General features: G+C 59.3%; 3 protein-coding genes across 7 annotated transcripts in view; 1 reads left to right on the forward strand and 2 right to left on the reverse strand.

Moving 5' to 3' along the window:
* Positions 1-6: 6 nt before the first annotated feature.
* CCDC127 (coiled-coil domain containing 127) lies at positions 7-8,764 on the forward strand. 3 transcript variants are annotated; one of them, XM_082724613.1, is made up of 3 exons: positions 7-88; positions 1,663-1,794; positions 7,496-8,764. In XM_082724613.1, the coding sequence occupies exons 2-3, from the start codon at positions 1,674-1,676 to the stop codon at positions 8,188-8,190; spliced, it is 816 nt and encodes a 271-aa protein (XP_082580739.1). In that variant the 5' UTR covers positions 7-88; positions 1,663-1,673; the 3' UTR covers positions 8,191-8,764. The 3 variants fall into 3 exon arrangements, with proteins under 3 accessions (XP_082580739.1, XP_082580738.1, XP_082580737.1); XM_082724612.1 differs by lacking the exon at positions 7-88 and adding an exon at positions 125-214 and having other exon boundaries at positions 1,664-1,794; XM_082724611.1 differs by lacking the exon at positions 7-88 and adding an exon at positions 747-1,206 and having other exon boundaries at positions 1,664-1,794.
* Positions 8,765-9,967: 1,203 nt separating this feature from the next.
* On the reverse strand, positions 9,968-13,273 carry LRRC14B (leucine rich repeat containing 14B). Its single transcript, XM_082724619.1, has 2 exons — positions 12,261-13,273; positions 9,968-11,236 (listed from the first exon to the last, which is right to left on the reverse strand). Exons 1-2 carry the CDS (start codon positions 13,148-13,150, stop codon positions 10,591-10,593), a joined length of 1,536 nt encoding a protein of 511 aa, XP_082580745.1. The 5' UTR covers positions 13,151-13,273; the 3' UTR covers positions 9,968-10,590.
* A 399-nt stretch (positions 13,274-13,672) lies between these two features.
* The window catches only part of PLEKHG4B (pleckstrin homology and RhoGEF domain containing G4B), an 82,993-nt gene continuing 78,038 nt past the window's right edge, over positions 13,673-18,627 (reverse strand). For all 3 annotated transcript variants that reach the window (XM_082724615.1, XM_082724616.1, XM_082724614.1), the window contains 2 exons: positions 15,791-15,903; positions 13,673-14,514 (listed from right to left, as the gene is read on the reverse strand). In XM_082724615.1, coding sequence (XP_082580741.1) covers positions 14,509-14,514; positions 15,791-15,903 — 119 coding nt within the window. In that variant the 3' untranslated portion in view covers positions 13,673-14,508. The remainder of the gene's footprint in view (positions 14,515-15,790; positions 15,904-18,627) is intronic.

An 18,627-nucleotide genomic window follows, 5' to 3' on the forward strand; every position in this document is an offset into this window, starting at 1 on the left:
CGCGGGCCGGAAGGCGGGCGGGGGCATTGCGCCTGCGCACAGGACCCGCGGACGGTGGCGCTGAGCGGGTCGGGCGCTCCCCGCCCGGGGGTAGGTGGCGGGCCGGGCGGTGCTCGGGAGGGGCCGGGGGTGGGTCTGGGGGCCCGGCGTAGGTCGGCGGCCCAGGGAGAAGTCGGGGGCAGTGGGTGCCGTTCGGGGTCGGGAGAGCCCCGGGGTGGGTCGGGGGGCGGAGCAGGTCAGGGCGCCGGGCCGTGTTGAGGGGCTCCGGGGGTGGGCGGGGGCCGCGGGGGCTGCGGGTGGCTCTGGGAGAGGTCGGGCGGGGGCCGGGGGCCGGGGTGGGGGCGCGCGCCCGGCCTCCGCCGTGGGGCCGGGTGGGAGGTGGACCGTCCTCCGGCCCGTGTTTGGCTCTGCGTCGCGAGGACCCTGCACGGCGGGGCCCGTGCGCTCCTGCTTCCCCGGCTTCTCCCGGATCCGACGGAAGGAGCGCCGCGGGGGCGCGGGGGCGGCCCGCGCGGGACCGGGTCGTGACCTGAGCTGAGGGCCGAGCTTGCCCGCCGAGCCCTCCAGGCGCCCCCTTTCCCTTTCATTCCCTTTTAGGTTGTGTCCAGGCTCTCCGTCTTACTCAGGGTCCGGTTGCTTTCGCCAGACTCCGCGTTCGCTCAGGCCCTGGGCCCCGAAGGCGGACCTGTGGGCCCGCAGGGAACGAGGCCGAGCCTGCGTGGACCGGGTGGGGGGTGCGCGCTGTGTCCTGCCCGACATCGGGTTCCGTGCAGAGTTGCCGGATTTGGCATTTCTTTACTGCCAGGTAGAGTTTTATCTTGTCGGGTGTTAAGTCTTTGTTGAAAACCCTCTTAGGGGCGTCTGGTGGCTCAGGGGGTTACAGCCTCTGCCTTCGGCTCAGGTCCTGATCCCGGGGTCCTGGCAGCGGGGAGCCTGCTCCCTCCTCTCTCTCTCTCTGCCTGCCTCTCTGCCTGCTTGTGATCTCTGTCAAATAAGTAAATATATAAATAAAAAATCTTAGAGGAAAAAAAAGAAAACTCTCCAAATTTTCCAGGATGGAATTGGGTTCCTTTTTTGTTACATAAGCCTCCATCGTGTCTTTCCTAATCTGTGTGTTGTTCGTCGCGGTCACGTAGGAGTGAGTCGAACGTCTCCTCGCTCTGTTTTGCGGGAGTGTCCGACCTAGTGTGGGTTCTTAGTCGGTAAGTCCGTGTTAGCCTGAGACCCCAGCCCGGTTACTGAGAGGCAGCAGAGCTTCAAGCAGAAACATCGGTCCTTACGGTGAAAAATGCCCCCCGAGCCAGGAGGCATGAGAGCCTTCCCAGCACTGTCCCCACCCCGGCCACACACCTCTCCGTGGCCTCGTGGCCATCACTTTCTGAAGCGGCCACTGTCTGCTTTCACACCTTCCTGCTGACGTGTCCTGGGCACAGCCGCGCTGCGAAGCTCTGTGTCGCAGAGAGCTTCCCTCACGGGCCTCGTGGTTCACTTGAGACCTCTCCCGCCTCTGTACCCCGGTACTGTCCAAGGCCTTGTGTTTTCCTCTTTCATCCTGGAAGGCTCAGTGCTACGCAGCTTGTGGGCGGACCTGAGCCAAGTACATGGTTGTGACAGATGTGTCCTACCGTGTTATGTGGTTAATGGTCTTATTATTTACTTCAAGGTACATCTCCATGAATAACTTAAATGACCCCCCAAATTGGAATATCCGACCTAATTCCAGGGCTGACGGGGGCGATGGAAGCAGATGGAATTATGCCCTGTTGGTTCCAATGCTGGGATTGGCTGCTTTTCGTAAGTCATGGTTTTCCTTACATTTGCATTTGGAGGGGGGGCTGGAGCTGTGGATCCCAAAGACCTTGGGCTTTGGACCCTGACAGATGCAAGTGTACGTCCTAGTGTTATCCCGTGTGGTGAGTCTGAAGCAAATTACTTAATCCCCTGAGCCTCAGTGTCCTCGTCCACTGAAGCACTGTGAGTGCTAAACAAAACCAGGGGCTTGCTGGGGTGGGCTTTCGTGACTGGCCCCGGCTCCATTCCAGACTTCCCACTCGGGAGGGGGCTCGGTTCCGTCGTCCTCATCGGGACCGACAAGGAAGAATAAAATAGGTGTCAACAAACCAGTTTGGTCCTCTGTTTCACGTGCAGGGAGTCTGTCTTAAAACCTCTGCTCAGCCTGGCCAGCTTCTCTCCGGTCTGCAGACCACTGTGGGGGCGTCACCCGTTTCGGGTCAGTTACAGTTATTCCAGCCCTGAGCTTTCATTGTCCACTTCCTGATAGTTTTCTGACGTCCGGGAATTGGTTTTATGTTTTGTCTTCTCCCAGTTTTGGGTGCCCCAAAGAGTGTGAGAAACTGAGTAAGTGAATGGAAGAAAAGCCCAGCTGCCCTCAGTTTGCAGCGATACTTTTATGGAGACTTTTCATGTGCTTGGATTTCTCAGGTCAGCAGACTGCCCGGAGAGGCGGTGAACGCTGGGGAGGAGAGCGTTTATCAGCTGTTGGTTTATCCGCGTTTACTGGCGGCTGGGCCGGGAGGCTGGCTTACACCCATGTTTGGCACTATAATTTCTGTTTGTTTATTTACTTATTTACTGGAGGGGTGACATGTGGGGAGGGGCTGAGGGAGAGAGAGAATCTCAAGCAGACTGGCCAGTGAGTGCGGAGCCTGAGGCAGGGCTCGATCTCACAACTTCAGGATCATGACCCGAGCCAAAGCCAAGAGCCATCCAGGTGCCACTTGGCAATGTAATTTCTAAACTGTGTAGTAAAACGTTTTTGGAGAATCCTTACAAGAACGCAAGGATTCAAGTTTCTGTGATCATGCTAGCTAAGCAAGACAACCAAGAGGACGATACAAAATATTCACTGATTCTTCTCAGGGACAGAAAGCCACATTTTAGAAGTCCAAGAAGGCAAGAACTTCAAAAGTCAAGGTTGTGAGGAAAGGCTATAAAAGATAGTCTGGAAACAAATGGAACGTGGGAGTCGCCCCAGGGCCTATCCCAGCCTCGCGACTAATTAGTCATTGTTAGTCCTGTTAAGCCTCCCAGTTCCCCACCCTGGCCACAGGCCTCGGGGCAGCCGAGGGTAGGGCTGCTGAGCTCCTAGGTGGCTGGACCCGTGCAGCTGGGTTTGCATCTGCCCCGTCTCTGACTTAGGAGCAGGCACCGTGCACATCACGGAATCGTGAAAAGCACCCGCTCTTCTCAGCCTCCATGGGAGTCGGCGTTTAGCTTCGTTAAGAACGGGCCAAAACGCTTTCCCAAGTGCTGGGACCCTTTTGCAGCCTCGTCCGCTCCGCGCGAGCTCGCTGTATTCTCGGAATTAGGCCCATTCTGGTTTCTGTTCCGTTTCCCTGAGCGCGGCTGGCGTAGACCGTCTTCCACGTTCCCGTTTGCTGTTGGTACCGCCTCCTCCACGGCGGGTCTGTGCCTGTCTTCCGGCCATTGCCTAACTGCTTTGTGGTTTTGGGTTGAGTTTTGAGAGAATTTTATTAGATTCTAGTAATTTTTTGGCTATCTAGTTTGCCAGTATCTTTTTCCACTCTGTAGATTGTTTTTTGTTCGTTTTGTTGTGTTTTGTTTTGTTCTCTAAATGGAGGCTTTCACAGAGCAAAGGTTTTAATTTTGATGAAGTCCAGTCTTGGTTTTTTCTTTCATGGGTCATGCTTTTCCTCCTGAGAGCGTTTGGCCTCGCCCTAGACCCTGAACGTTCTGTCCCACATTGTTTCTTGAAGTTGAGTTTTATGTTTTACACGTAAGTCCATGATCCATTTTGAGGTTTTTGGTTTTCGGCTTTTTTTTTTCTTAATGTAACATGGGACTTGGGTTTTCTTTATTCCTTTCCGGGCTGTTTGCCTTCTATTTCCTCTTCCGTTACTTGTACCGGCTCCCGCCTCCAGGCCTCCACTGAGAAGTTCCCGTCAGATGGAGGAACATTCTGTTTTCACCATTAAGGGTGGTGGTAGCCGTGGGTTTTCATAGCTGTTCTTTGAAGGCACGGAAGCTCACCTCCGTGTTATTATATTTTTTTGAGTTTTTTCCCCTGTGGGTGCTGAATTTTATCACACATTTTTCTGTATCCGTTGACGGGATTGTGTCATTTTTCTTCTTCAGACTATACATATGTCGATTGATTTTTGACTGTTGAACCAGTCTTACGTTTTTGGAATAATCTCCACTTTGTGGGGGTGGGGAGCTTAGGTCGTGCATGATCTCATGGGTTGTGGGGTCCTGCCCCATCTTTGGCTTTGCGCTCAGCAAGGAGTCTCCTGGGAGATTGTCACCCTCTGCCCCTCTCCCGCTCCCATGCGCTTGGTCTCGCTCCTTTCTCTCTAATATAAATAAATCTTTAAAACAAATCTTCAGGAGCGCCTGGGTGGCTCAGCGGGTTAAGCCTCTGCCTTAGGCTCAGATCTTGATCTCAGGGTCCTGGGATTGAGGCCCATATTGGGCTCTCTGCTCCGCGGGGAGCCTGCTTCCTCCTCTCTCTGCCTGCCTCTCTGCCTGCCTGTGATCTCTCTCTCTCTGTCAAATGAATAAATTAAAAAAAAACTTAATAAAAAAATAAAAATAAAATCTGATCTCCATGGCATATAACCCTTGTTCCATGTTGTGGAACTCCTGAGCCCGTCGCCCGCCCAGGGGGTTAGGTCTGCTCGCGTGGGGTTGTTACTCCAGCCCTTCCGCAGGGTTCGCTCATCTCCACACTAACCTCGGCATCACCTTTTCTACGTCAGTCACTGTATTTTTCAGCTCGACCTTCATTTGCTTGTTCTTGTATCTCCTCCTCCTGTGCTCAGGCTTTGTGTTATCACGTCTGCTCTTCACTCCTTGCCGGGCGCCTGGGTGGACGGCTGCCCTTGGCTCCGGTCATGATCCTGGGGTCACGCCTGCTCTTCACTCCTTGCCGGGCGCCTGGGTGGACGGCTGCCCTTGGCTCCGGTCATGATCCTGGGGTCACGTCTGCTTTTCACTCCTTGCCGGGCACCTGGGTGGACGGCTGCCCTTGGCTCCGGTCATGATCCTGGAGTCACGTCTGCTCTTCACTCCTTGCCGGGCGCCTGGGTGGACGGCTGCCCTTGGCTCCGGTCATGATCCTGGGGTCACGCCTGCTCTTCACTCCTTGCCGGGCGCCTGGGTGGACGGCTGCCCTTGGCTCCGGTCATGATCCTGGGGTCACGTCTGCTTTTCACTCCTTGCCGGGCACCTGGGTGGACGGCTGCCCTTGGCTCCGGTCATGATCCTGGAGTCACGTCTGCTTTTCACTCCTTGCCGGGCGCCTGGGTGGACGGCTGCCCTTGGCTCCGGTCATGATCCTGGGGTCACGTCTGCTTTTCACTCCTTGCCGGGCGCCTGGGTGGACGGCTGCCCTTGGCTCCGGTCATGATCCTGGAGTCACGTCTGCTTTTCACTCCTTGCCGGGCACCTGGGTGGACGGCTGCCCTTGGCTCCGGTCATGATCCTGGAGTCACGTCTGCTTTTCACTCCTTGCCGGGCGCCTGGGTGGACGGCTGCCCTTGGCTCCGGTCATGATCCTGGGGTCACGTCTGCTTTTCACTCCTTGCCGGGCGCCTGGGTGGACGGCTGCCCTTGGCTCCGGTCATGATCCTGGAGTCACGCCTGCTCTTCACTCCTTGCCGGGCGCCTGGGTGGACGGCTGCCCTTGGCTCCGGTCATGATCCTGCGGTCCTGAGTCTGCTCAGCGGAGAGTCTGCTGCTCCCTCTGACCCTCCCCGCCTCACTCTCTCTCTCTCCTCCTCTCTCTCAAATAATAAAATCTTTAAGGAAAAAAAAATAAACTCTTTGTTAGGTAACACTAACATCTCTGTTCCCTCAGTATTGGCATCTACTGATTATCTTTTTAACTTCTGTTTGTGATCTTTCTATGACGAGTGATCTTCGACTGAAGTCTCTGTGTTTGGGGCATTATGTTATGAGACTGACCTTTATTGGGACATTCTGCAACTAGCTTCGTGGCTGGGGCTCTGGCAGGGAAGGGTGGTGTTGAGGCCTCACTCCCAGGTGGGGATGGAAGCCCAGGCCCCCCAGTCAGCCTCTGGTCCCCAGACACCAAGAGGAAGGGTCCCGTGGTAATCTCCCCTGTGTGTGTCCCACCTCTTCCTGGAGGCCTTCCTGATTCGGTGGACTTCCCGTAAACACAGCCTGGGCTGTGTGGTCTGGCGTGCAGCTCTTTGTGTCCTGTATCGGTCGCCACGTGTTCCGTGTGTCGGCGTGGCACCTCCTTTAGATCATCCCTGGGGTACAGTGGGAGTGGCCTCCTCTGCCCCTGCCGGCCCCTGCCCCCAACCTCTGACTGTCCACTTCCTCCCAGAGCCGATGAGGACTTCTGCTGTTCCGCACCGGCTCACTTCCAGGATGTGCCCCCGCTGCTCGCTGGAAGCCCTGCGCCGAGTCCAGGAAGCAGTCTACTCAGGACACATGATGTCCACTCCTGTCCCTGTTCCTTCTGCCAGGAGGGACCTTTCCTACCAGCTGCTGCTTGTTTTGCCGGACTGGTTCCCATTTCCCTCTTTCGGGAACCCCCACCGACCGCACCCAGACCGAATTCGTTCTTCTCTCCTCCGCTTCTCACAGACCTCTCTGTGCTTAGCAAGTGCTAGTGCGACAGCTGCCCGCGTGGCCCGTTCCCCTGTCTGTGCGCTTCGGTGAGGGAAGGAGTTGGAGACGCTTTCGAGTCACCATTACCCGTAGGACTAGATGCTGTTTTCCGTTGCCGAAGGGATGCGTTTGTCTTAGCTTACGGAGTTGGGGCGGTCCCGGCACGCAAGTGGGAAGGACCTTCAGGCACACGCAGATCCGCCTCGGAGGGCGGCTCCCGGGGCCGGGGAGCCCGGATGGCTAGGACTCCACCTGGAGCGTTGGGGCGGGAAAAGGAGCCTCCCCGGCACTGGACTTCTCCGTGTAGCAGAGGACAGAGGCGCAGCTGCTCCTCAGTCCGTCCCACGTTTCCGAGACTCGGGTGTCCCTGGTTTGGGGATCGGGAGCCTGACCGTGTCTGGAGCTCGAACATCTCCTCCCCGGATTTTATGTGCCCTTGTCAGACTGGAAGCGGGAGGAGCCGGCAGGTCGACATGCGCTTTGCAATCACTCAGTTCTGTAATCACCAGCCGACTGCCAGAAGCACGGCAGGTGGCCCTTTAGACCTTGACCCAAGGACGTGGGCACTGTGGCCAGAGCAGGTGAGTTTGAGAGCAGAAGAAAGCGGTGCTGGATTATTTCAGCCGTAGAAGAAGAGTCTGGAAGGGGAAATGCCAGCAGCCCTGCTGTCCTCTGGGAGCGCTTATCTGGTTTTCAGCTAAGAAATTTGTTTAATACATGGTTTCCTACAAAATGTTATCCGTACCTTTCAGGGCTTAAGATTTTATTGAAATGCTGTTCTTAGCTGCTTTATATTTTTTCAAAATCAGGATTAAAAACCTCACCTCTGACTTTCCCATTAAGTGTGTTTTCTTCCCCGATTTATTCCTGTCAGGTTGGATTTGGTCCAGGGAGTCCCAGAAAGAAATAGAAAAAGAAAGAGAAGCGTACCGTCAGAGAACAGCCGCTTTCCAGCGGGATCTCGAAGCCAAGTACCACGCCGTGATCTCAGAAAACCGGCGCGCCGTGGCTCACTTGTCTTTGGAACTCGAGAAGGAACAAAACAGAACGACTAGTTACCGAGAAGCCCTTATCTCTCAGGGGCGCAAGTTGGTAGAAGAAAGGAAGCTTCTGGAACAAGAGCGGGCTCAGGTCATGCAAGAAAAGAGACAGTTGCAGCCTCTGAGAAGTGCGTATCTGAGCTTCCTGGAGAAGGAGGGCGACTGGCAGAGGAGGGCCAGGCTTGTGCTGAAGGAGTTCGAGGACGCTCTCACGGAAAGACAGAACATCTACTGCAGCCTGGTCCTCCCCCGCGGCAGGCGGCTGGAAATCGAGAAGAACTTACTGGTCCGAGCGTCCACGGACCCGGTCGCCGCAGAGCTGCAGGTGGCGGCCGGCCTGACTGACATATTCCAGCACGACACCCACTGTGGCGCTGTCTGGAACACCAGCCGGCGTCGGAACGGCAGACTCATGTGGCTGTATCTCAGGTACTGGGAGCTGAGCGCCGAGCTGAGGAAGCGTCAGCGGGTTGAGGCCGCCATCCTGGGGGACTGGCCGGAGCCCCATGCGCCATCGGCGACGCCCTGAGGCCCCCGGAGCTGCCGCGCTGCCTCCTCCTGGCACGGGCGCCTGCGGCCGCCTTGGCACAGGAACTGCGTCCTCTCTTGCCCTGTCTGCGCGGGGCGCCGGGTCTCCTCCTTGGCCCTCTTCAGCCACTGAGGATGCAGGTTCCCGGAGGACTTTTTTGAAGCTGTGCCGTTGTATGAGGCTGAACAGAATCGCACACCCTCCTGCCTTTGCTGTAGGTACGACTATTGGAGAAAGTCAGATACAGTATCGACCCTCCCTGTAAGCAGTTTCCGGTCTGTTTTTGTCACTCCCTAAATAAATTCTGTTTTCTCCTCCAGTGACTTCTCTCTCTCCTAGAATTATAAATAGACGTCAGGTAGTGGCTGCAACTGCCTAAGGACACAGAAAATAGAAACATTATCAAGGTTTCCTGCGGGCGTGAGCATCTCTCCCACCCGCGGCCGAGAAAGTGCTGCTGGTAGCCTGTCGGCACCTGGGACATGTTTGGGATTTGGCTTGTGTCTGTATTTAGTCAACATATACTATTTATCAGCAATGATCTGTAATAAAAAATTCCTGAATTTAAAAGCAATAGTGCCACCTCTGTGTGCAATTTACTTTACTCTTTATAAAATGTTTTTACTTAGATTATCTCCATTTTAGCCCAAACTGATCAAAGGTAGGCACTTGCCCATTTTTTACAAAGCCGAGGTGAATCAGCCTCTCACATATCACCCCTGCAGGCCCCGTGGGGAGAATGTGCAGCAAAATCAGCAGAGAACGGGACACCTGGGTGGCTCTGACTTTGGTTCAGTTCATGATCTCAGGGTCCTGGGATCGAGCCCCCTGGGGAGCTCTGCTCTTGGCAGAAAGTCTTGTTCCTCTGCCCCTGTTATGCTCGCTCGCTCCCAAATAAATCAGTAAAATCTTCAAAGGGAAAATCAGCGGAGGGAAAGGCATGCGGGACCGAGAGAGGACCCTGTGCATCTTCCAGAATCCTCTCGCAGGGGTCGTGGGACTGGAGTGCTCCCTCCCACCGACGTGCCCACCTGCTGCCCCAGTCCCTGCAGCGTCCCCAGCCCTTCGCCACGGCTGCCCGGCTCAGCCACGCACCCGTTAGGGGCCCACCCTGCTGGGCACAGACGTGAGCAGTTGAAATGACTCCACTCTAGAGTTAGATCCAAATCATCGCAAAACTTTGCCCTGTGCCCACTCTACTCTCTTGTCAGAGCTTCTCGCAAACTCCACGTGCCTGTAATAGGGTTCAGAGACTTTGCCAGCAGGACGGCAGAGGGCAAGAGCGCAGTCCGAGGGGTGGCCCGGAAAGCAGATCTGAGGGGCACAGAGACAAAGTCATCTCTTTCCCCGTCCACTTTCTGGGAATCCTTTCCTGAGACGTAGGAGGAACGTTGCTGCCTTCAGTGAGGCAAGCAGACTCCTGTCACTCTGCCACTGCGGGAGCCTGTGCCTTGGGCAACCCCACTTGGTTGTGGGAAGAAAGGCATGGGACATACCTGTCAGGGGCAGCGTGGGGTTACCTGGGTGGGGACTTGCCTAGAGCAGGGCCCGGAGCCGGACGGAGGGCGGGGCCTGCTCACACAGGTTTCAAAACCACATCAAGAACTTGGGGGTTCTAGTGTGAGGAGGTTGGGCCCCTCAAGCACTAGCCTCTGTCTTAAGAAAATGTTTCACTTTCATACTCTTGGGTACTTTAAAAATCCGGAACTGCATTGAAATGAAAGCCACATGTGAAGAAGGCACACCACTGTTTTATTGGTATCTAATGATCCTAACACTGGGCCCTTTGCAGGAATCAGATCCAGGTAGAAACCAGGTCCAAATGTTGTCAGTAAACCCTTACACGCCTGGATTCAGCTGCACAGAGGAGTTCTCTTCCGCCTGAGCAGAGGGTCTTCTGGGGTCAGGGTCCAAAGGGAGGCAGGAAACAGGGGTAGGGATGTGTCATCACCGGTGGGGCTTTCTTGCAGAGGCCTTCCGGGAAGCCTTCTATGTCCTCAGGCTCAAGCACGTAACAACAAATCGCATATTCCACGCCAGGCAGGGGTCTGTGAGTGCACAAGCCCGAGTCAGCACGGCAGAGAACCCGGACGCGGCACAGGGAGTGCTGAGTTCTGTGACAGTTCCCACGTTCTTTTGGCCCTGGCCGGACGTCTGGCCTCCCCTTCCTCCCTCCTGTGCAGTCCAGAACCAACCTCCGGTCCGTCACCAACATGGCCTCGTCCACTCTTCTGGAGCCAGGGCACCGGCCCATGCAGCGCCTAACTGATGCCACGTGCGGGTGTCCCTCAGAGATGCTTCAGCTGGAGGTGGCCAGGGGCGTGGATGCCCAAGCCTGCTGACTCAGGACGTCCAGGCTCCTGTCCGGTCGAACCACACCCCCCTGGTCTGCTCGAGGGCCTACTGCATTTGCTCCAGGGCTCTGGAGAAGTTTTCTAGAGCAGCTTTGAAAGCTCGCAGCAAAAAAGCTCCAAGCTCGTTGCTTGTCTCTTGGATGTCTGGGTCGAAACTTCCGAAGAGAGGCGTGCAGACCTGGACGTCACCCCGGCCGGCCCTAAGCAGCACCGCACGGAGATCCTCGGCGATTGCATCATACTTCTGCTGGTCGAACTTGGACATGGCCAGCTCGTCCTGGGGGTAGGCCGTGCCCTCGGGGTAGCAGTCTTTGGGCACCGGGAACTCGACAGTCCGGAGCCTGCCCAGCTCGCAGAGAGCCACGAAGAGGCGCCTCAGGGCCCGGGCCGACAGCGGGTTCCCCAGGAAGCGGAGCTCACGGAGCCCGTGGCAAGGGCTCAGGGCCAGGATCAGCATGCCCACGTGCCGGTCTTCGATGCCGCACTCCTCCACGGTGAGCACCCTCAGCGTCCGGGCCGCCCGGTTCAGCAGCCTGGAGAAGGTGGAAGGGAACAGGCTGAACAGGTTGTGGCCGCTGAGGTCCAGCACCTCCAGGCATGTGGCATGGGCACAGTCTGCCAAGAAGGCCATGTCTGTGTGGTTCAGGGAGCAGTTGGCCAGGTCCAGAGTCCTCAGGGGCGTCCGCAGGGGCCTAGAGCAGGGCAGAAAACAGCACCAGTGAGGGGCGGTCGCGGCGAGGACCTCTGGGAGGAACTGAGATGAATTCTCTCCCAAGGGCCGGCCGACTGCCGCCCCACGGCCGAATCCATGGCTGCTTGGTCTGACGCAGCCTTGACAGTGAAATGGTTTTTACATCTTTAAACAGTAGAACAATCAAAAGAAGGATGATACTTGTGGCATGTGGAAATAACACGAAATTCCATTTTTTAGTGTCCAGTGAGAATCAGGCTCACTCCTTTGCCTGTGGCCGCTTCGGGGCTGTGACGTCAGAGCGGGGTCAGCCTTCCCTGGTCCCCCAGCCCTCCTCGGCCCCCTGGTCCCGCTGGTGCTCCCACCCCTGTGTGGGGTCCTCCCCTCACGCGGGTGAACCCGCTGACTGGCTGCACACCGACACGGTCCACAGAAGCAGGTCAGGTCCGTCTCAAGAGCAGGCTGGGGCTTCTACCCTGGGGTCTCTGGTTTTCGGCTCAGCTGTGAGAACGCCCTACCCGCCAACGGCCACACGCTGAACTTGGAAGCTGATTGCCTCCCCCTCGCAGCCCACCCAGCCCTCAGGGAGCCCACCGCCAGCAGACCAAGCTGAGCCCGCTCTCGTCGGGCTTGTCGCTGTGCGCCCAGCGTCAGGAGGATCTGTCGCAAGAACACGATTAGTCACTCCCACACCGTCTGCTTCACTAATTAGCAGTGCTCCCATCTGTTCACCAACAGAAACCAGTCCTCCTCGAGCTCCCCACTGGGCTCCCCACAGCCCCGCTGCCTGGGGCCTCCTGCTGCCCTAGGCCCTCCCGGGGTGAAGGCAGAGGATACTGGGGACCCCGTGGCCTTGTAGGCAGCCGGGTCCCCCCCCCCCCCATGATCCCTCACGTGTCTTCGGCTTGGCCCCTGGGGGCCCCCTGTCGGCAGACCTGCGCCACGAGGCTGGGAGACGGCCCCCCCCCCTCCCCTCCACCCTTGCCCTGGCCCGGCCCGGCCCTCTGGGCCATCGTGCGACCTACCCGAGCAGTTTCGGGATCTTCCCAGTCAGCGTGGAGAAGGCCACGCTCAGCTCCGTGAGCTGGCTCATCTGGCTGAGCTCCCAGGCGATGGAGGAAAGGAGGGGGTCCTCGCCGTGGGGGCTGCGGGTGCCGGCGGGGGGCGCATCGAAGGCCCTGGCCGGCAGGGTGAGCGAGGCCAGCTGGGGGAAGCGCACCTCGGCCAGCAGCTCCTGCACGTGGCCGGCGTGTAACCGCACGTTGTGCACCACCTCCAGCCGGCGCAACTCCCCCGGCCCGGCCAGACGCAGCACCTGCAAGAGCTGGCTGGGGCCCAGGCTGTCCGCCCGGAAGGACACGCAGTGCACACGCAGTGGGGCAGGGCCCTCTGGCCTCAGGGCCTGAACCACCACCTCGAAGTTTCCATCGGTGACAAAGAGATCGGCGACGACCCGGATGGGGCGCTGGGCCGCGGGGGCCTCCCCCTGCAGCTGGCAGCATGTCCTGGCCAGCAGCTCGGTGCGGCCCCACCTGCCCAGCGCCGTCCCACACGGGCACCGCTGCACCTGCACGTCTCGGACGCCTGTGAGGTCAGCCACGCGCAGGCGCCGGGGCCCCCCAGCCCGGAGCACGTGGTCTGCGAGGCCTTGCACACAGGCCTCCAGGCAGGCCCTGCAGGTGCGGTCCCGCAGGTCCTCCGCGGCTTCCGAGCCCGGCCCCAGCAGCGCACTCAGCCGGAACTCCTCCAGGGGCCAGCGCTCCAGCAGGACGCGGATCAGCGCCGCCTGCTCCAGCAAGTAGCTGGCTTTGAAGAGGAGAGGGTAGAGGTTGTGGGCCACACCGTCCAGGCTCTGCTGGGCCACCTGGGGGTGAGACACCAGGGCCTTGGCAGAAATGAAGCGGAGCGATCTCATTGTGCCGGCCCGTGGGGGCCCAGAAGCGAGGCCGAGCTCTCCCCTTGGGGTTCTCCCGAAGATGGAAGCCCTTCCTGCTTATTTTTAGCTGCAGCTGCTGTGAGCGCTTTGCCTTTGGGCAGAAGGCGGTAAGCAGGCCCTCTGGTCACCTGATGGCTATTTTGGTCGTGGGTGCTTCTTGGGCTCTGGCCGTGGAGGCGTGGACAGTGGCCAGCCTGTCCTTGTGCTTAACTGCTGAAAACAGAGCTGTCCGAGGGCACGGCTCAGGGCCCCTAGGCCCCTGACAAGGGCCGCTCCCGCCCACTGCAGGGACGGCCTGTGGTTGGGAGTTGCCGTGGGCTGCACGGGCCTGAGCACGTGGGAGACCCCCGATGAAGGCCTGAGCACGTGGGAGACCCCAGATGAAGGCCCCTCTGACCAGGGCCGCGTCGCCTCAAAGTCACGGGAGTCAGGCTCCCTGGGTGAGGCCTGCCGGTGACATCCCCAGATACGACAGAACCAAGTAAGAGAATCGAGACCATGTCTTAGAAAGACATTTATTTATGTTCTTAAAGTTTGGAACGAGGCAGCACTGGAGCAGAGAAACAAAGAAACCGGCTTACAGCAGCTGGAAATCACCAAGGCTGCCACCTGGGGGACAGGTTCGTGGGGAAGACCTCCCGGCAGGAGCCTCACTCAGGGCCTGGCGTGTACCTGGGCTTTCCCTGCATGTCACCACTCTGTACCTCCATTTGGCGAGGGGTGGTCCTCTTGGGGCACTGTCCACACCCCAGACCTCAGGCCCGGCAGCTGTACCCTTGCCCCAACCGGGGTCCCGGCCCACAGGTGGTGACCGGTTCCCACTATCTACACAGGCCTTGTTAAAAACAAAAAACCCCAGAGATTCCCTCAGAGGCACCCCTGCACCTGGGACATACCACAGCGGGTGCCGCTCTGGGGGAACCACTGACCATGGGCCTGCGTTGCCTGGAAGGACCGTGAGACGTGTTCCCCGAGGGTTCGCCCTGCTCTGAGACACCCCGAGTCTGCCTGGACCACCCCCGGGAGCCAGGGTTCCACCCCAATCTCACTGCAGCCTTCAGAGCACGGGGAAGCTCCGGGTGTGGAGGTTGGAGCCGCCCGGGCCTCTGGGCCCCAGAGCTGGGGTGGAGGAGCTGTGTAGACGGCTGGAGGTGGCGCCCGGGCAGGCGGGGCCCGTGGCGCGCTGCCTGTGTGGCCGGCGGCTGGAGTAGGGGTACGTCAGGAGCCCCCAGCAGGAGTGCCTCCTTTCCAGACCGCGGGCACAGGTCCGGGTGGAGGCTCCTGTGGTCCCTGTGCCGGAGATTCTCCCTGGAGGGGCTGAGCCTCTTCCCCACACGTCAGAGCTGTGAAAGGAATGAGGTCGTTACTCACGGACACCCGGCGCCCTGGGCGTGCACAGCACAGGGTCCTTGTCTGGGAGGCCCTGGGAAGGCCTCGCTCCCTGCAAGGTGCCCTCGGACTCATGGACACGCAGGTTTGCAAGAAGCACTTGGGGCCAGTGCAGACAAGGTCAGGGCAGCAGAGACCAGAGTGTTCTCCGCAAGGCTGGGGGCTCTCAAGGCGGGCCTGCCCCCGGCTCTAGGCCCAGAGGAGCCTGCAGCATGGCCCCCTGGCCTGGTATCCCAGTACTTCTGGGGGTAAAAAACATTCTGGCCCCGAAGTGATCGGTTCTGTGTTTGCCGTTCTGATCCTAGAACACAAGTGCGCACGCACCTCCCAGCAACTCTGGTGGGGCCCAGGGAGTGGGCTAGGAGTCCGTGTCGGGGAGGTCCCTGTTCTCAGGACAGGTGGAGGTGGTCCCCACTGGCTCCTGTGGCCAGGCCTCTGGGGAGTGACTATACCACGGGCCAAGGGCCCCCTCGTGTTGCGGGAAAACCCGAGCTCTCAGAAATCACTGCACACCACTTTCTTGGATGTGCAGTTTCCGGGGGGTTTAGGCAGCAAGATCCAGGGGAGGTTGATCTGGGCACTGGAGAACAGGGGACAGCCTTGCTGGCCAGGGTGCCCCTCCTGGGGGGGCTGTTCACGTCTAGCCGCGTGACTGTGCGTGGGAAGCATCGGCCCGCACGCCCAGCACCTTAGGGTGGCAGTGGATATGAGAACCCTCCTGTTATTTCAGGGGAGCAGGGACGGCCTTCCAGGCAGACCACTGTCCAGAAGCCTTTGCTCTGGCAGAAGGAGAGGAGATCCCTGATTGGAGACCATGTCACTGGTCTTCGTCCGTGACGGACTGAAGACCTGTCCCGCACACTGGACGCTCAGCATGCCCTCAGACCCAGCCCTTCCCTCTGATGCATCCCAGAAGATGGACGTGAGTGTCTGCCTGGAACTGGGGGGAATGGGGGTGCCTCCCCACAGCCAGGACTGTGTTTGCCAAAGCGGATACGGGTGTGACCCGAGGCTGGGGGCTTCCTCCTCGGGGGCCCCTTTTCCTGGTCGCCCCATCCCTCCGTTGGGGAGGACATGTCTGTGTGTACATGCAAGGTTGTGTGGGGCTCTCTCCTGCGGACTGTGGACAGGGAACGGCCGGTTTTCAGGTAGGAAGACCCGCCAGGATCCTTGAGCGGGTCCCGAGCCTCTCTTGGGATGGCGAGGGGTGTCTCAGGAGTGGGGACTCACCATCGTGGTGTGCTGGCTGAGCGTGGGCACCTGTGCGCCCCTCCTGGGGCCCTCCTCAGAGAACAGCTCTGGGAGCCCAAGGCCACTGTCCCCTGATGGCGTGCCCTCGGTCACTGCAAAGAGGGGCTGGGTCAGGGCTGGCCATCCCGCCATCTCCGTGCTCAGCACTCAAGGCCCCCCGAAGCGTGTAAGCAGAGAACAAGGCGTGTCCCACGCATGCAGACTTGTCGCAGGACAACTGTGAGGCTGGGTCTACGCAGGCGACGCTGCTGGGGGCCAGGCACCCTTAGGAGCAAGTGTCTCCAGATGCGGCTTTTCTGGAATCAGAGGATGGGGGACGGGGCTCTCTCCTCCCGCGGGATGCCTCGGGCTCACGCCTGGCAACTCCAAGGGAAACACGGAAAATGAGGCCAAAGAAAGGCTGCGTGGCTTCAAGGCCGAGCGGGAAGGGAGGGGGACGAGGTCTCAGCCCCAAGGGCTGCGGGGGGCCTGTTCGCGTCCCCACAGGCGAAGCTGTACATTGCCACACGTTCTGCACATACAGCCCGTGGCCCTGTGGCGTGGGCATGACCTCCTGGTGGCCGTGGGGGCTTTGCCGCAAGCTTCTGTGCGGGGATCACGATGCTGGGATCACCGGGCAGTTTCTGCGCGGGGCTGAGCCAGGCTGAGCAGAGCCCTCCCGCAGGGAGCCTCGCCCTCCATGGGAGAAGGGGCAGCCGCACTGGCAGACTCAGGGCGCGGGGGGCTGCTCTGGCCCACGTGGGGTCTTGGGAGGCCGCCGGGAAGGGGGGTGGACCGGCAGCCACGCCCCCCGCGTGGGCTGGCACAGGACAAGCCCAACTGAGGCGCCCTGCTCTGGGCACCCAGGCACCCCAGCAGGGCTCCGGCGCGACGCCTCCATCTGCGCAGAGATGCGCTTGTGGTCGGAGGTGCCCTCCGAGCCGCTGTCCTGTCACGGCAGCGGAGGAACATGGGGGCTTGGAAGGACGTGGGTCCCTCGGGCAGTGCTGCCCTGAGCAGGGGCCCCCCTAGGGCTGTGGTACCGTGGGAGGACTTGTTCTGGGAACCCAGAGGCCTGTGGGGCCCCCCAGGCAGGAGGCGGAGGAAACCAACGACCGGGGTGCTGCCGCACACCTGTTGCCTCGGTGCGGAGCCGAGGGCAGACCGGCACGGGGTCTGGCCCTGCCCGGTCGTTGGTGTGTGGCTGGCTAGGGTGTAGGTAGAGCCTGGCCGCGGGCCCTGGCCCAGGGACTCAGTCCACACGGGCACACACGGGTCGCGCAGGAAGGGCTCCTCCTCCTCCCTGCGGTCACTGTGTGCTCAGCCTTCGCCTCGTTAGTCCTTCTGCCTTCTCTAGACTGAGCTGTTCCTACACTCCCTTCTAGCTCCCCTGCTGGCGTATTAGCTCTAAGTGCTTTGTTATTTGAGGGGTCGTTTGGGGTTTAAAATATCTAATGAATCAGGTGCCTCCCGTGATACTATACACCTTGGCCATGGCACAGAATGGCCACATTTCCAGACGTCCTGCACATGCACGTCCCATCAGCCTCAAGGATGTTCTGCCGTGTTCCCTTTCCTCTGTGCTGTCCTCACAGATATTTCTCTAGAGTCTTCATTCTGCTTCTCCGAGCGTCCCTGCCCTTCTCCCCGCAGACCATCCTTGGATGCTTCGGGTCTGTCTGCTGGTGAGCCGTCTCGGCTCCCGCAGGCATGAACTCGTCCTGGTCTCACCGTTTCTGAAAGGCGTATCTGTCACACTGAACTTTAGTTTCATGGTTTTCTCTTTCAGAGTGTTTGGATGGTCCCTCCCTTGTGCTGTCTTCAGTGAGAACCCTGCCGCCACCGACCCTGTCCCCGGCGCAGCGCAGGCCACTCTCCAGCTACTCTCAGGGTGTCCATGTGTCCCTGGCTTCCCCGCGGACGACGTGCGCTCACAGGTGCTGGGGCTCATTGGGCTTCCTACCTGCGGGTTCACACCTTCACCAAATCAGGGAGATATCCGTTCCTTCAAAGTTTTGTTGTCCCTCCATTTTGGGGCTTTTAGGTGTTTATGAAGCCTCTTGAAGTTGTCCCACAAGTCATCGATGTTCTGCCTTGATTCTCTGTGTGTCATTTGGGACAGTGTCTACCGATTTGTCTCCACTAAGTGGTGCTTTCTGTTACCCCACCTGGGGACACGTCCACCCTAAGTACTGTGGCCCGTGTTCGGGCCAAGTTTAGTCCATCCTATCTTCCCGGTTGTGACCCAGCATTTTGGACATCGGGGACATGGAGCGCTGGTGTGAGTGCCAGGACTGGGAATTCTAGCGACCACCTCGGTTCTGCCTAATTGGCCACGGCCCTTGTTCTGGTCTGTTTCCTGCCTCCCTGCATGCCTGGTACCAGCCAGTGTACCTACACTGTTGGCTGCTGGGGATTTTTGTGACTCCATAAATCTCCTTAAACTTTGCTCCAGGACATGGCTGGATTCCCTGCAAATGCCCTGTGTTCACGACATGGTGGCAGGTCAGCAGGGACACTCAGTCCAATACCCTCCTCCCCCCTTGCAGGCCCTGCTCAGGACCCATCACCTCCCTGGGGACGGGATACGGCCATCAGCTGCTGGGAACAGGTGTGTGTGTGTGGAGGATACTCTCTCATGGTCCAGGGATCTGGCCTGGACAGCCTTCCCGGGTGCGGTGCTCTCTGCTGCACCCAGACCCTGGAGGCCTGTCCCAGTGTGGTACTCCCCCCGCTCGGTCCTCCACCGGGGGTCTGCAGGCTCTCTGGCCCACACCTGGGGGCTCTCAAGGCAGAAATCAGAGCAGTCACCGAGCCCCCATCACAGTCCTGTCTCT

This window comes from Mustela nivalis (assembly GCF_964662115.1).
Source record: "Mustela nivalis genome assembly, chromosome: 3".
NCBI classification, from domain to species: Eukaryota; Metazoa; Chordata; class Mammalia; order Carnivora; family Mustelidae; genus Mustela; species Mustela nivalis.